This window comes from Cynara cardunculus (genome assembly GCF_001531365.2).
Source record: "Cynara cardunculus var. scolymus isolate 2C chromosome LG 13, CcrdV1, whole genome shotgun sequence".
In the NCBI taxonomy this organism is placed as follows: Eukaryota; Viridiplantae; Streptophyta; class Magnoliopsida; order Asterales; family Asteraceae; genus Cynara; species Cynara cardunculus.
The window spans coordinates 2,439,484-2,452,849 of NC_037540.1; the positions used below are offsets into that span (position 1 = coordinate 2,439,484).

Below are 13,366 nucleotides of genomic sequence, written 5' to 3' on the forward strand. Positions count from 1 at the left end.
TAGAGGACGGATTATGATTAAGAGGTATTAAGTGATACAGTTAACACTTAAAATTTCATAGGACATTTACAGCTTTTGAACTCATATTTTAAAAATAAAATACACTCTTAACACATAAACATTCGAATGAATCAGACTCCAGATGTATTAAGAGGTAATTTTGAAAAAACAAACAAACTCTTAGAAAAATAAATTTTCTCTATCTCATAAGATGGTAGAATGAGGAAATATATCATTATTTTAGGACAAACTAAAATAAAATTATAGACATTTAGGGGCCGTTTACTAAACGATTACTTGGTAAGTGTTTACCGATTACCGGATGAACATGACAAAGGCCTAGAATCTTACCAGGTAAGAGCGATGAGAATGATAGAGAGTTTTATCCGGTAAGTGAGGGTGACGACTTTTACCCAGGTAAGCGCTTGCCAGGTAAAATGTTGCATAAAATATGTTTTGATGTACTACAATCTTAATAAAATAAGTTATAGTATTGACTTCTAAAGTTAAACACTTACCTAGTAAGCATTTAAGTAAACGACCCCTTATTTTGAGATGAATGTAGTAAAATAAAATTCAACCGATGATTTTATTTTACTGAATATTTTAATTTATTGAGTATTTATAGTATATTTCGAAAATATAGGATAACAAAACAACACGTCATCGGTGGCAATGTCAAATGAGTCAATTTAACATGAAATCTTTGCGTTTCAAGATTTCTATGATCATGCTACAAGAATAGATTGACCAATAGAATCTTCTCAAAAGCTGTAATTATGGAAATTAAGAAAATATTTATGTGCATCCTATAATGTATAAATTGATAAATTTTATAAAAAAAAGTAATATATTTTAACTTGATTTATATTTTGGGTAACTTATTTTTAAAACTTTCATTTTGGTACCACAGATATAAAGTTTTAAATATTTAAGTACCCGGATAACTGGTTACCATGCTGATGTGGCGAGTGATGAGATGAAATTAGATTGAATAACAAATAATACTGAGTTGGATACCACATCACTCGCCACATCATCATGGTAACCGGTTAACGGTTATCCGGGTACTTAAATGTTTAAAATTTTACATCTTATGTACCAAAATGAAAGTTTTAAAAGTACGTTACCCAAAATATAAATCAAGTTAAAGTATGTTATTTTTTTTCATGCAATTTACCTATATAAATTGAGATTTTATAAAATATATTTATAATTTCTTCAAAAAAGAAATATTTTAAATTATATCTATAAAAAAAAAAAAAAAACTAGATCATGTTCGACTACGATAAATTAGCTTATAAGTTGGCTTTAAAATTTGTTCAAAAATCTCATTGCAATTATATCATTTATTCTTTCGATTAATTTAAAGAAAATGGACCAAAATAATCAAATTCCCCAACCCAATTTATTTTTTATCAACTTTTTCATTTTATTCAGAGCTTATGCAAATGTCTTACGCATTTACATAAACTTGATTTTTGTGGGTTACAGATTTTTAAATATATATATTTTAAAATAAAAGTAGACAATTTACAGCAATATTAATGTGGGAATTACAATATTAAAAGCAGTCTTTGTGTTAGGTATATGATAATGACCCCAACTTTACTCCTAATGCCAACAATTAAGTTAACACGTTTACACCTTGTGGGATTCACTTGGACTTATTTATTAAATTCACTCTTATATATTTATTGATGAATATATATATATATATATATATATATATACACACACACACATGAAGGATGTTGTAGGAAAAATGAGTTAATATGAGAAGCGTAAAACTGAATTTCCACCATTGATCACTTTTAATCTCATATTCACTCATTTTAGGTTAAATTGGGGGGAATAAAAATTCATTTTCATTCTTATTCTCATGCCTAAACCAAACACCCCTAAGATAGCATACGGTTGTCAAACATGATCTTAATTTTGCAATAAATTTCCACTCTTTAGTACTTCCTCAAATTTGAACAAGTTAGAGTTCCCTATTTTGAATGAGTTGTTGAAGATGCTCCATAACCGAAAAATTAGATAAACTCAAACCAAGAGTGCGGTCTGCATAAATGTTGATTAAAAGTAATCATTCACCAGTTGTCTGCATAAACACTTATTTCAGTACGTTCTTAGAAAACAACCCCTCCCTTACTGAGTCAACATCTCAGCCAATATATTTGTGAGTCAGAGTAAGTTGGTAAACAACACGGTAATAGGCGGTTAGGAGGTAGTAAACAACCCCTAAGTCATTAACAATCGTGCATATATGGATTAAGGGCTTGTTTGGTTGGTTTTTCATTAAGTCCTGTGCAGCTAAATTATTTGTGTGGATTAACCTGTCTGTAAAAACCAGAAAAGTTTTTGTTTGGGAGAGTTTTTTCATAGATGAAATGAGCATGTTATTGGGGAATGGGGAGGGCAGGTTTAAAAAAAAACTTAGCTTTCTACATAAAGCTCCCCGTAGAAGATTACTGAATAAGTCACTTACTATATTATTAAATCACTACCAAACAGTCATCTATAGCTGACTAAATAAGCTGTGAATCTCATTAAACAGCTAACAAACACACACCAAGTGAATAAGTCAATAACTCACTCGGACCATTAAGCCGATTAACCGTAAAGAAACACCGCCTTTCCAACGGTGTTGCAAACTTCGATCTTTTATGCTTTATACGTAAACATACAGAAATCTCCATACCCTACTTTTGAGTGAGATAAACAGATACCATTTGAATTGATTTTTATGTAACAATAAAGAGAATATGCTTATAATTTTCCATGCAAAACATGTAAAAATGCCATTTAATTGTGTATACATGTACAGTCTAGCTATCAAGAGTTGTATATATATCAGCAATTTGAGAAAGAGAAGTGTCACCTGCAAAGAACTCATGAGCCACACCGTCGATTTCGATCGCGCTGCACCCCGGCTCCTTGGCTACGCCCTTAACAGTCATTAACCTTCTCAACGAACCAACCTCGTCCCATTTACGAGCCACGGCATAGGCTCTAGACAAAAGCATATAAACACCACTGAACTCACTTCCTTCTTTTGATTCCATAATCTTTTTAGCCATTTCTTCACTAACTTCTATTCCCACACTCCTCTTGGAGCAAGCATCAAGAATGCTCCTCCAGATAACCACATCGGGTTTAACCGGCATCGTGGACACAACATCTAGGGCCTCGGCAATTAGCCCGGCTCGAGCCAGGAGGTCAACCAGGCACCCATAGTGCTCCAAAACTGGTTCGATGCCGTATTTTGTTGTCATAATGGTGAAATACTTCTGACCCTCGTGAACCATGCCACGGTGCCTACAAGCACTCAAAACCCCGCTGAATGTAATCGAATTCGGTATTAATCCTCCTTCATCGACCATTTTTGTGAAATATTCTAAAGCTGGCTCGACCTGCCCGTTATTTGCGAATCCAAGAATCATTGTGTTCCATGAGGTCACGTCCCGTTTTACCATTCGTTCGAATACGGATTTAGCGGTTTCTAAAGACCCACATTTGCAATAGAGTTCTAGAAGACAATTATTGATCAAAACATCATTAGATACTTCTGGGCTGCATCTTCTTAAGACATATTTATGAGCCCACATGCCAAGTGATAATGCACCCAAGCTAGCACAAGCTCGTAAGATGCTTTGAATTGTGAAATTATCAGGTTCGAATCGTTCCTGCATCTCGCAAAAACAAGTTAATGCATCGTCGAACTCGTTTAATTGAACAAGGGTGTCTATCATCGCGTTCCATGAAACTACACTTCTTTCAGGCATTTCGTCGAACACTTCTCGTGCATCCTCCAAGCGCCCACACGACCCGTAAAAATGGATCAAACTGTTGTTGATATATACATCTGATGCAAACCCAAGTTTGAAAATATGGGAATGTAATTGTCTACCCTCGGAGATGGCGAACAAATACGCGCAAGCTTTGAGCACAAATGGGAATGTATGCTTATCGGGGATTACGTTGCCTTCAGATAACATCTTGAGGTAGAGCAAAATGGCTTCTTGCTTTCTGTTGCTGCTACGAGAACAAGCTCTGATGATGGTGTTCCAAGCGAAGGAATTTGCGTTGTCGATATGGGTCTGGAAGAACAGGAAAGCGTAGTGGAGGTCGTGGAGAGATGAAAAATGGAGGATTCGACTGTGGAGGAAGAGGGTGTGTGGATGAGTGGTGCAGGTGGTGCGGAGTGTGTGGGCGTGGATTTGTTTGAGGTGAGACATGGAGGTGCATTGGTTTAACAAGTGGAGGAGACGGCGGTGATGGTTGGTGGTTTGGACGGAATTATTGTAGTCGACGGCGGTGGCCACCGTCGGAAAAGATGCGGTTGCAAGAACCATGATTGTATTTGTTTTAAGAGTAGCATGTTTTCTATTTACTTATCAAAACATTTTGGCCTCTTGGTTGAATTTTTATAGGATTATGTATTAATAAATTGTATGTATCATTAATTTGTTTATAAAGATTTAGGGGTTGTTTGTTTACCACTTAATAGTTCTATTAAGAGGTAACATTTAAATTGTTAAGAGGTGAATCTTGTTTTGTCAAAAAAAAAAGTTTGCCTCTTAATGATTCTAAAACCCTCTGAATGATTTTGTATATTGGATCTCCCTTAACCATTAAGAGCCCTAATTTAATTGTACACAATTATCAAAAAATTACATTTCATTTTGCACTATATCATGAGAGTCTCTTAATCATTCTGCACCAAACCATTCAGCGATTGCCAAACAGCCCCTTAAAAATGTTTTTCTTATAACCGGAACGAATGTGCTTTTTAATTAGGAGGAATTTTTTTGAAAAAAATCGCTTTTTACATAAATCTTGTTGAACAAGCGACTTTCTATATCATTAAGTTATTATCAATCAGTCATCAATAGCTCGCCGAATAAGCTATTTTCATTAAATTTATTAAGATGTGAACAAACAAGCCCTTCTTATCAAAACATCTTTGTTACTTCTGACACATTTATTAAAATAGAAAAAAGTAAGGGCCGTTTACCTAATCACTTACCCGGTAAGCGTTTACCCGTGAAAATCAATACTATCGCTTACTTACCGGGTAAGATTTTAGTCCACGAAAACAACATTGTATATAACATTTTACCCGGTAAGCACTAACCGTGGTAAGAGTTGTCACACTCACTTACAGAGTAAGATTTTCGGTCATTGTTTCGTTCTTATCGGGTAAGATTCTTGGTCTTTACCATATTTATCCGGTAAGGTAACGTAAATTAGTAAGTACTTACGCGTTCGGTAAACGGCCCCTATAAATTTGTTCCATTTTATGCAACTTATCACATTTGTACAACCAATGCAACCCAATAAATTGAAATATTTATGGAAATGATGAGAGTTTATTTATTATGATTTAAATATTTATGAAAAATAAATAAAGTTCATTAATTATTATCCATACTTTATATTAGGAAACAACCAAAATTTCTATGAAATTACATATTCATCAAATTAAATGGACGGTTGAGATTGGGTTGTATTGGTTGTACAAATATAAAGAGTTGTATAATAATCCACCTCTCTCTCTATATATATATATATGTGTGTGTGTATATATATATATATATATATATATATATAATTCTTTAAATAGAGAAAAAAATGATTTTTATTTGGGAAAAATTAAAAAAACAAACTTTTCAATTTTAAATAATCAAGTCTGTTTGAATTTTTTTTTTTTAATAAATAAATCATTAAACTTTCTTATTTTGAATGATTAAGTTCGTAAACAAACCATCGAACTTCTAGAATTTAGTTAATTACATCATTCTAATCCAAAAAACTACCTATAACCGGCTAGAAATGTTTTAAAGTAGAAAAAAAAAACTTAAATCAGTTTTATGTTACTGGTGATGAGGGTTGAGGTGGAGAGTATGATGGTTGAGGTGGTTCCGGTCAAAAGGAAAAGTTAAGAACAGACATGACAACCTTAGATATTTCCGATGACATTCTTTTTAATAAGAGCTCTTAAAGAGGCAAGACTAAGATAGCATACTACGGAGTATAGACAAGGACTTACGGCTTGGACGGGAGAGACGTTTGGAGGTGATAGGTACCCGATTTTTATGTTATATAGAGAAATATGTTGGATCTGGCTTCCGTTTACATCTATAAAAAACATGTTCGATAGATTCTCTAAAGTTTCTCCAAAATGGAGCATGAAAACTCAAAATCTCCAACAGATTCTCTCTCTATTTTGGAAACTAAAACCTTAATTATATTAATAAAATAATTTATACACTGAGTCTCATTAAATCACCATCAAACAACCATATATACTTAACGCGAATCTCATTAAATTACTAACCAACAAGCCCTTAATATTATCTAATTGTTTGCATGTAGTCTCTCATGTAGCTTGTCCTCCACAAAAATAGTCTTTCTACCCTTAAAAATAAAATAAAAAATGTCCACATACATCATATGTTTCATATCTTTGTTGCTTTCAAATCCCATCTTTTTATCCACTTTAAATAGGGGTGTAAACTAGCCAAGCTCGAGCTCATTTATCTTGAACTCGAACTTAAAAATTCTCGACCTCAAGTTGATCTCGAACACAAAATAAGACTCATCTAACAATATGAGTCGAGCTTCATAACACCAATGTTCGATTCAGCTCGTTCAAAAACTCGATTAATTTTTTTCGAGCCAAATCGAGCCATTCAAGCATACACTTTTTTAGCCGAACATGATTATCTGTTCATAAATCATAAAAATATAAATATAAAAATTATCAACTTCGAACCAATAAATGAGTTACTCGATCGCGAGTCCAAGCCCATAAATGAACATCAAGCTCGAGCTCCATAACTCGAAAGATATTCGAGCTCGAGCCTAGTATCTTTTTTCGAGCCGAGCTCGAATAACCTACTACTTGACTCAGCTCGTTTACACCCCTAGGCTACCAATCTGAAGACCTATTGGTTAAAAAATTTGGTATACAAAAGCCATATTACCAGCCAAATCCAAAACCAAACTGTAAGAAACCCATAAAGAGGTCAAAATTTTTAGCAGATAACAATATAACCCCAACTAAGTTGCAGTTTTAATTAATTTAACCTCAAGAAAGTTAAAAAGGGGTCTTTGATTAGTAATGGAACCAAACCTTAATTAGATGCCAAAAGGGTCAGGTCAAGACTCTGCATCTTCAACACCAGAACCAGGGTGGTTGTAGGCATTTCCACCATTACCCCTGCCACCACCCCTTCCCTTCCCACCATAGTAGTTCCGCGGGTAATAATTTCCCGGCTGATCATAGTATTGATTACGTCCGTTCTGGTAGGGTCCACCTCTGCCGCCACTTCGAGCACCACGACCGTTTGGGTAACCTCTGCGACCACCTCCACCTCCACCACGGCCACCGCCTCTTTGGTTCTGATAGGGTCGTCGTGATGCTTGTTGTTCTTTGTATTCTTCATTTCCGCCATGTGCCTCAATTGGTTCCTTATGAACTGGGATTTCAACGCCATCTGCCTCATCCTGCTGAAGTGAACACTACCATTAAGCCGACATACGATAAATGGGTGACTAAACAGTTCAAAACTCGGAGATAAGAAACAAACGGTACCTTTGGAAAATCTTCAACAGGACCAGATTGGTCTTCGTAAGTTTCACTTCTTTGAAGATCTGTAACATCATCTTCCTGCTAAACAATTGAAAATAAAGAATCAAGCCATGTTCGACAACCATAAGCTCACTTTGACCAAACATGACTCGTATATCATTTAAGTCATTTTACGTTGTCATCTAGTTTTACCTAACATGACTAGTTTATGAGCCAACTTATCAGCCAATAGCTATTTTGCCAAACATGGCCTTAGTAAACGAACTACCATTAAGAGTTTGTTTTAAGCAGCGTCATAAGTTTAATAGGACTTGTAGCTTATTTGGTCAACCATACATGACAGTTTGGTAGTGGATTAATGGTATAGAAAGTGACTTATTCATTAAGCTTCTAGGGGGGAGCTTTATGCAGAAAGACAAGTTTCCAAACCTGCCCCTCCCAGTTACAAAACATGCTCCTCCCATCTACGAACAAATCCTCCCAAAAAACCTTCCCTATCCATATAGACAGATTAATCCATACAGAAATTAATGAAAAGCCAACCAACAATCCCTAGAGATCCCTGCCACAATGATTATTTATCCTTTTCTCTTGTTAAATGGTGATGATTAGTATATGGCATTAGTCAAATGCCATAATTCTCCTCCAACAGAAATGAAATAAAAGAATTCTTTTGGGCCAAAATGAGCAGAATAAATAAGCTGTAACAATAATAATGCACAAACAGGTACACAAGCTTCAGAAGTTGCCAAACAAAAAAAATGCATCACTTGATATCCCAAGTGGATAACGTTGCAATTTTCGCACAAGGAGCATCATCAACCCAGGTATCCCAAGTGGGCCTTTGTTGCTGTTGGACTTCAAGAGTATTTATATTAGGAAACATGGGACTGGAACGGGTCGGGGAACGGGTCTTGAGTCGGGGACCGAGGTTTAACCAGGGTTTGACTAGGTTTTGACTGGGGACGGGATGTTAATCCCCGTACCCACCGGGGACTGGGGCCGGGGGCTGTTACTAAAAACCGGGGCCGGGATTACAATACCCGCCCCATCTCCGCCCTGTCCATGTCCAAATTCCAACTTCAAAATTGATGTGATTTCTAGAATCATTCAGAACATGGTAATCAATTGAACTTTAAACAAGTCTCGGGAAGAAAATTGTGTTAAATTTGTAACAAACTCCACATTGATAATGAATTTGAAAAGTACTATGTTTGATCCAAAATGCAACAACACAACTCCTCTAAAACTTTTGTGGCAAAGACCTGGTACCATTAGAAAAAGAAAAACAAATAGTGATCTATATAATTAACTAGTTTGCTACAGGTACAAATTTCAGCAGTGCCTTTGCAATGAAAACTGCCTTCCGAGAAAACTAATGGGACATTGTTTTTTTCCACTAAAGCGTCACTAATGTTCAATAATTTCCTGGATAATGGAATGAGTCAAGATTAACCGAGGCTGCTCAAACAGGCATACGGCAACTAAACAGTATTACAGTAGCAATTGGAGCTATGGATTTTCAGTGCAAAAGATACGATCATGCTCACTGAACACCTCGTATTCACGACACCCTATATCAAAATCCATGCCTATAAGGCTATAACACCTCTTATTCACGACGTACTGTGTCAAGCAATACCTTTAATCATCATATAAAGAAACTGAACCAAAATAAACTGTGGTTAAAGATAAGTTTTAAATGTGTGACTGGAAATACAGAGGTAGTGGACAGTGGTCGCTCCTCTCTAGTCAAATCAAACTTTATACACAAAATCCTCTCTTGAGAGTCGCAAGAACTTGTTAATAGCATACTACACAGATAACACACCCACTAAAGAAATGAAATAATAGATCACAGAACAAACAAGCTTGAGCAATGAAGATGACTGAAGGGAGTAATATGTAAGAAACCTAAAAATAATCTATCTCGTATTCTCAGCTCTAAAAGAAAGTAAGGTTGCCAGCCTCTTCAGGAACAGACCCATAAACAAGAAGAATGAATTACGAACATGTGCTGTTACACTTGCACAGCAATTGCAATAATTAAGATGAACGTTCTATCAATTAATCACAAAAATTTCAGGTAGAAGAGCATTATGATTTGAATAAAGATTTTGACTTGTCAATGTCAACCAGGCTTTTTGTTTCTCATGATATGATGGTAGTGATTCATAGTTCACACCCACAGCCCACCTGTAGAGCCCAGTCTCTGAGGAGGTCAAGGGTTCAAACCTCACCAAAGATGGAAAATGTGTTGACTTTTGAGTCCATTTGGCGTTTATAGATACTTTTTAAACAGAACAATAAGGTTTTGGGGAGGCTTACAAATCAAGAACGTTGCAAAGTTCAGAACCTTGTATTGATGTACATTTGGTGTTTATAGATACTTTCAAAAAAATAAGGTTTTGAGGAGGCTTACAAATCAAGAACATCGCAAATTCCAGAACTTTGTATTGATGCACATTATCTACACCACATTACAAAGTTTTTAAGCAGTGCTGAAAATTAAGACACTTGTATGGCTCTAGCAACTCCATATTGCACACCCTTGACATTGTTTTTACAACCACACCATCTTCTGAGCATTTTGCTTCTCTATCAAATGTGATACGGCTGGTCAAACATTTGATGTCTACCCTTTCATCACTTGAACTACAATCACATTACAGTCAAAAGTCCTCACTTCAGACCAAGTTAAAATTTAAAAATGAACTCTATATTTTCCCTGTTAAACCTAATTTAAATTCAGCATCCCAAATCTATGCTCTATAGGTTCTGAAAAAAGCATAGAAACTTGTCCCATAATGTACAAGTATGCCAAATCCTAGACATAGAACCATTTACCATTTCCATTAAACATTTTATATTAGGAAGCATCCCCCCTCCCCACCATGAATAACACTGAGAATCTCCCATACAAAAGTTCATCTACATAGCATTAGGATTGCAATTCACCCCATCACTGTATTTTACAGAACAATAACATAAATCACAAGCACACATTTAATGTTCAAGCATGGTCCTCTTATTCAACTCCCATCTTCTCCAAATTTAAGATCATGCAAAATTTCTTGCGGAGTAAATTAAAATTGATCTATCTTTATGTAAAGATTAACCTACTGCGAACTACTGGTTTTGCAATTAATGTTGTTCAACAGTCAAACACCAAGAAATCTGTGGAAATATTGACCTCGAAATGACAGTTGGCTTTCCCAAAATTCCACTGGTTGCAACAGGGCATATCATTCTTCAACACATATATAAAGAAAAAGGAGTACTGAGAACATTTCTGAGAAAGATCAAATTTCAAAACAGAATTTTGCTTGATCTTTATAAACATTAAAGATGGCATGAGTGAGCCTCTTAACTAAACAAAGCATAGATCAGCTCAACTAGTCCCTAATCGATGTGAAAAAGATAAGCGCGTCTTTAGTGTAACTCAAAGATGGACCTAGAATTTTTTTCAAATGGTGGCACCATTTGACTATACGAAACAAATGTAGGGATATTTTTCATAAAATCATCATTTGTCTGTTGATTAATTCATTGCTTTTCATATGGAAGGTTATGTGTTCAATTCTTTTATTGCAATTTATCCACAAACATATGATGAATCTGAAATTAAAAGTTAAAAACTAAGAAAATGATACTAACAGGATTTGAACTCGATTACTCGGGTCAGGGGTGGAAGAAAAGTCTTGCAAACCAACTCTACCAATGGAAACTTGTGTCCTCATTGTAGTTTCAAAATATATACGGAGGCACACAACAAACTGATACAGTGGCACTTTTCAGGACCCTAAATTTTTATACACCATGACGAAGGAACGAAGCAGTGGCCCGTGCCACCACATGCACCACCTGGGTCTGTCCCTGTTGTAACTTCAAAGCCATTGAGAATTGAGGAACACAAAATGTAACGACTCGAGAGCAGGAATGAAAAAATGGAATAATCAGACAGGGAAGTTGATGAATTTATACCTTCATCTTTTGCAACAGAAACATAGAGACATTGCTAAAAGCTAACAGCATATGAAGACATATTTAAGTGATTACACACCCCCACAACATTCTAATTCTAGCCCACAAATATCTACAAAATCAGAAATCTAAGCATGCTTGCAACACAAATGATGATACCCCGATATGGAAATTAGTTCCAAATGAGGCATATCAGCAAGATAGGGGTTAGAACCATTGCAATTTACGTTTTGGGCAATACAAAAATACTAAATCATTAAATCAAGTTCTGATACATGTAATTCATTTTTCACTAAATGAAGACAAAATGTAGTGGTTCAATACCAAATCCCCGATGTGCATTAAGAAAAACAACAAAACAGGGGAGAAAGCAGCCACGTTTCTAAAGACACTCAAAATATATAAGAAACCATGATTATACCTTTTGTTCATATTGAGAGACCGAACCTTCCACCTGCACTGGCACTTGGAAAGAATAATTTCCAGCAGCTTCTGCCGCAACATCAGCAGTAGCTTTCATTTCTGGCGTTATCTTGAAGTAATCTGACCCCATAATCTTTGTCAACTTCTCCCTCAAAGCAGCATCTGTGAAACAAAAGCAGTTACTACAAAGAAGACCCATTTACATAAACATGAGGATAAGTTGAATTAAACTGTAAGGAATTGTACAGGTAACATTGCTATTTGAATCAATCTGCTGCTCAGACTTCGAAAGCCAAAGCTTTGCGTGCTCAATGCATCTCTGTAACGCATTCTGGTGCGAAAGGCTAGAATCCACGGGTCTCGAAATCAATAGAGAACCCATCATTGAGATCAAATCCAAATCCCTCTCACCCAACATGACAGCAGCATCATCATCAGTAACATAATCATACGTCAAGCAACAGTTCCTCTCGTGCGTCCTCGTCAGCATTATCGAATTGAAATCACTCTGCGATTTCACATCGAACATACTCGCGAAGTAAATCAAACTCAGCAGATCCTCCACACCTAGAACCGGCTGCTCCGTTTCCTGTTGCTCTTTATCTAGGGTTTGTGCTTTACTACTGTTATCAACATCATCATCATCATTGTTATGCGATGCGGCCACATTACGGCGTTGAAGGGCGAGATTAATTTCTTCATCGACGGCAACGGATAAGGACTGACGGAACTTCTCGAGCTCGTCGACGGCGGCGATGATGGTAGGCTTCGTTTTCAGAAGCTCTTCCTGTTCCTTGTTCTTGATAATGGATTTGCCTTGAGCGATGGAATCTTCGAGTTGTGCGACACGATTGAGCTTTTTCCTTAGGTTACGGATTCGCTTGTTGATAAGAGTGAGGACTGGTCCATCAGTGACGTCAGAAGTAGCCGTGACTGACGCCATTTTTTGAAATTCAAGGTTATTGAGTGAAGGAATCGGTTATCGGGAGGTGGAATCGAGTAATCGGAGCCGCCGTCAACGGCGGCGTTGAAAGATTTTGGTAGGGTTTGCAGGTAGGAAAGGAGAGAAGCGGCAAGTGGGGGTTGAAACACTTTAGCTTCTCATTATCCCGGGAGTTTTTATCACATTTCGAAAAAACTTATTTTGGTGTCAATATTTTATTAATAATAAAATATTATAACCTGAAAATGTAAATTAACAGTAACAAGAGATAACGCGAACCACTCATTTTATATATATTAGAAGCGTATTCGAGCAATGTAACGAGATACATCGTGATTTTAATATTTTATTTTATTTTTTATCTCAGTCGATGTTATAATATGGCTTTATGTGATTTTGAGAAAGCGATGATGTTT

At 36.0% G+C, this 13,366-nt stretch overlaps 2 protein-coding genes across 4 annotated transcripts; both read right to left on the reverse strand.

Moving 5' to 3' along the window:
- Positions 1-2,749: 2,749 nt before the first annotated feature.
- Positions 2,750-4,295, reverse strand: LOC112525720 (pentatricopeptide repeat-containing protein At1g59720, chloroplastic/mitochondrial). Its single transcript, XM_025135956.1, has 2 exons — positions 3,774-4,295; positions 2,750-3,689 (listed from the first exon to the last, which is right to left on the reverse strand). The coding sequence occupies exons 1-2, from the start codon at positions 4,239-4,241 to the stop codon at positions 2,832-2,834; spliced, it is 1,326 nt and encodes a 441-aa protein (XP_024991724.1). The 5' UTR covers positions 4,242-4,295; the 3' UTR covers positions 2,750-2,831.
- A 2,669-nt stretch (positions 4,296-6,964) lies between these two features.
- On the reverse strand, positions 6,965-13,070 carry LOC112525569 (keratin, type I cytoskeletal 10-like). 3 transcript variants are annotated; one of them, XM_025135754.1, is made up of 4 exons: positions 12,254-13,070; positions 12,006-12,169; positions 7,604-7,678; positions 6,965-7,518 (listed from the first exon to the last, which is right to left on the reverse strand). In XM_025135754.1, exons 1-4 carry the CDS (start codon positions 12,948-12,950, stop codon positions 7,168-7,170), a joined length of 1,287 nt encoding a protein of 428 aa, XP_024991522.1. In that variant the 5' UTR covers positions 12,951-13,070; the 3' UTR covers positions 6,965-7,167. The 3 variants fall into 3 exon arrangements, with proteins under 3 accessions (XP_024991522.1, XP_024991521.1, XP_024991520.1); XM_025135753.1 differs by having other exon boundaries at positions 6,965-7,515; positions 7,604-7,681; XM_025135752.1 differs by having other exon boundaries at positions 7,604-7,681.
- Between the last annotated feature and the right edge of the window lie 296 nt (positions 13,071-13,366).

Bases quoted from the DNA above. Each gene is read 5' to 3' on its own strand.
- LOC112525720 (XM_025135956.1), bottom strand. From the start codon at position 4,241: ATGTCTCACCTCAAACAAATCCACGCCCACACACTCCGCACCACCTGC. The intron at 3,690-3,773 runs GTAGTTTCATGG...TGCGAGATGCAG, and splicing joins ACGAAATGCCTGAAAGAAGT to GAACGATTCGAACCTGATAA.
- LOC112525569 (XM_025135752.1), bottom strand. From the start codon at position 12,950: ATGGCGTCAGTCACGGCTACTTCTGACGTCACTGATGGACCAGTCCTC. The intron at 7,682-12,005 runs GTATAATCATGG...TCAATTGTTTAG, and splicing joins TCTCTCAATATGAACAAAAG to CAGGAAGATGATGTTACAGA. The intron at 7,519-7,603 runs GTACCGTTTGTT...TGTTCACTTCAG, and splicing joins CTGTTGAAGATTTTCCAAAG to CAGGATGAGGCAGATGGCGT.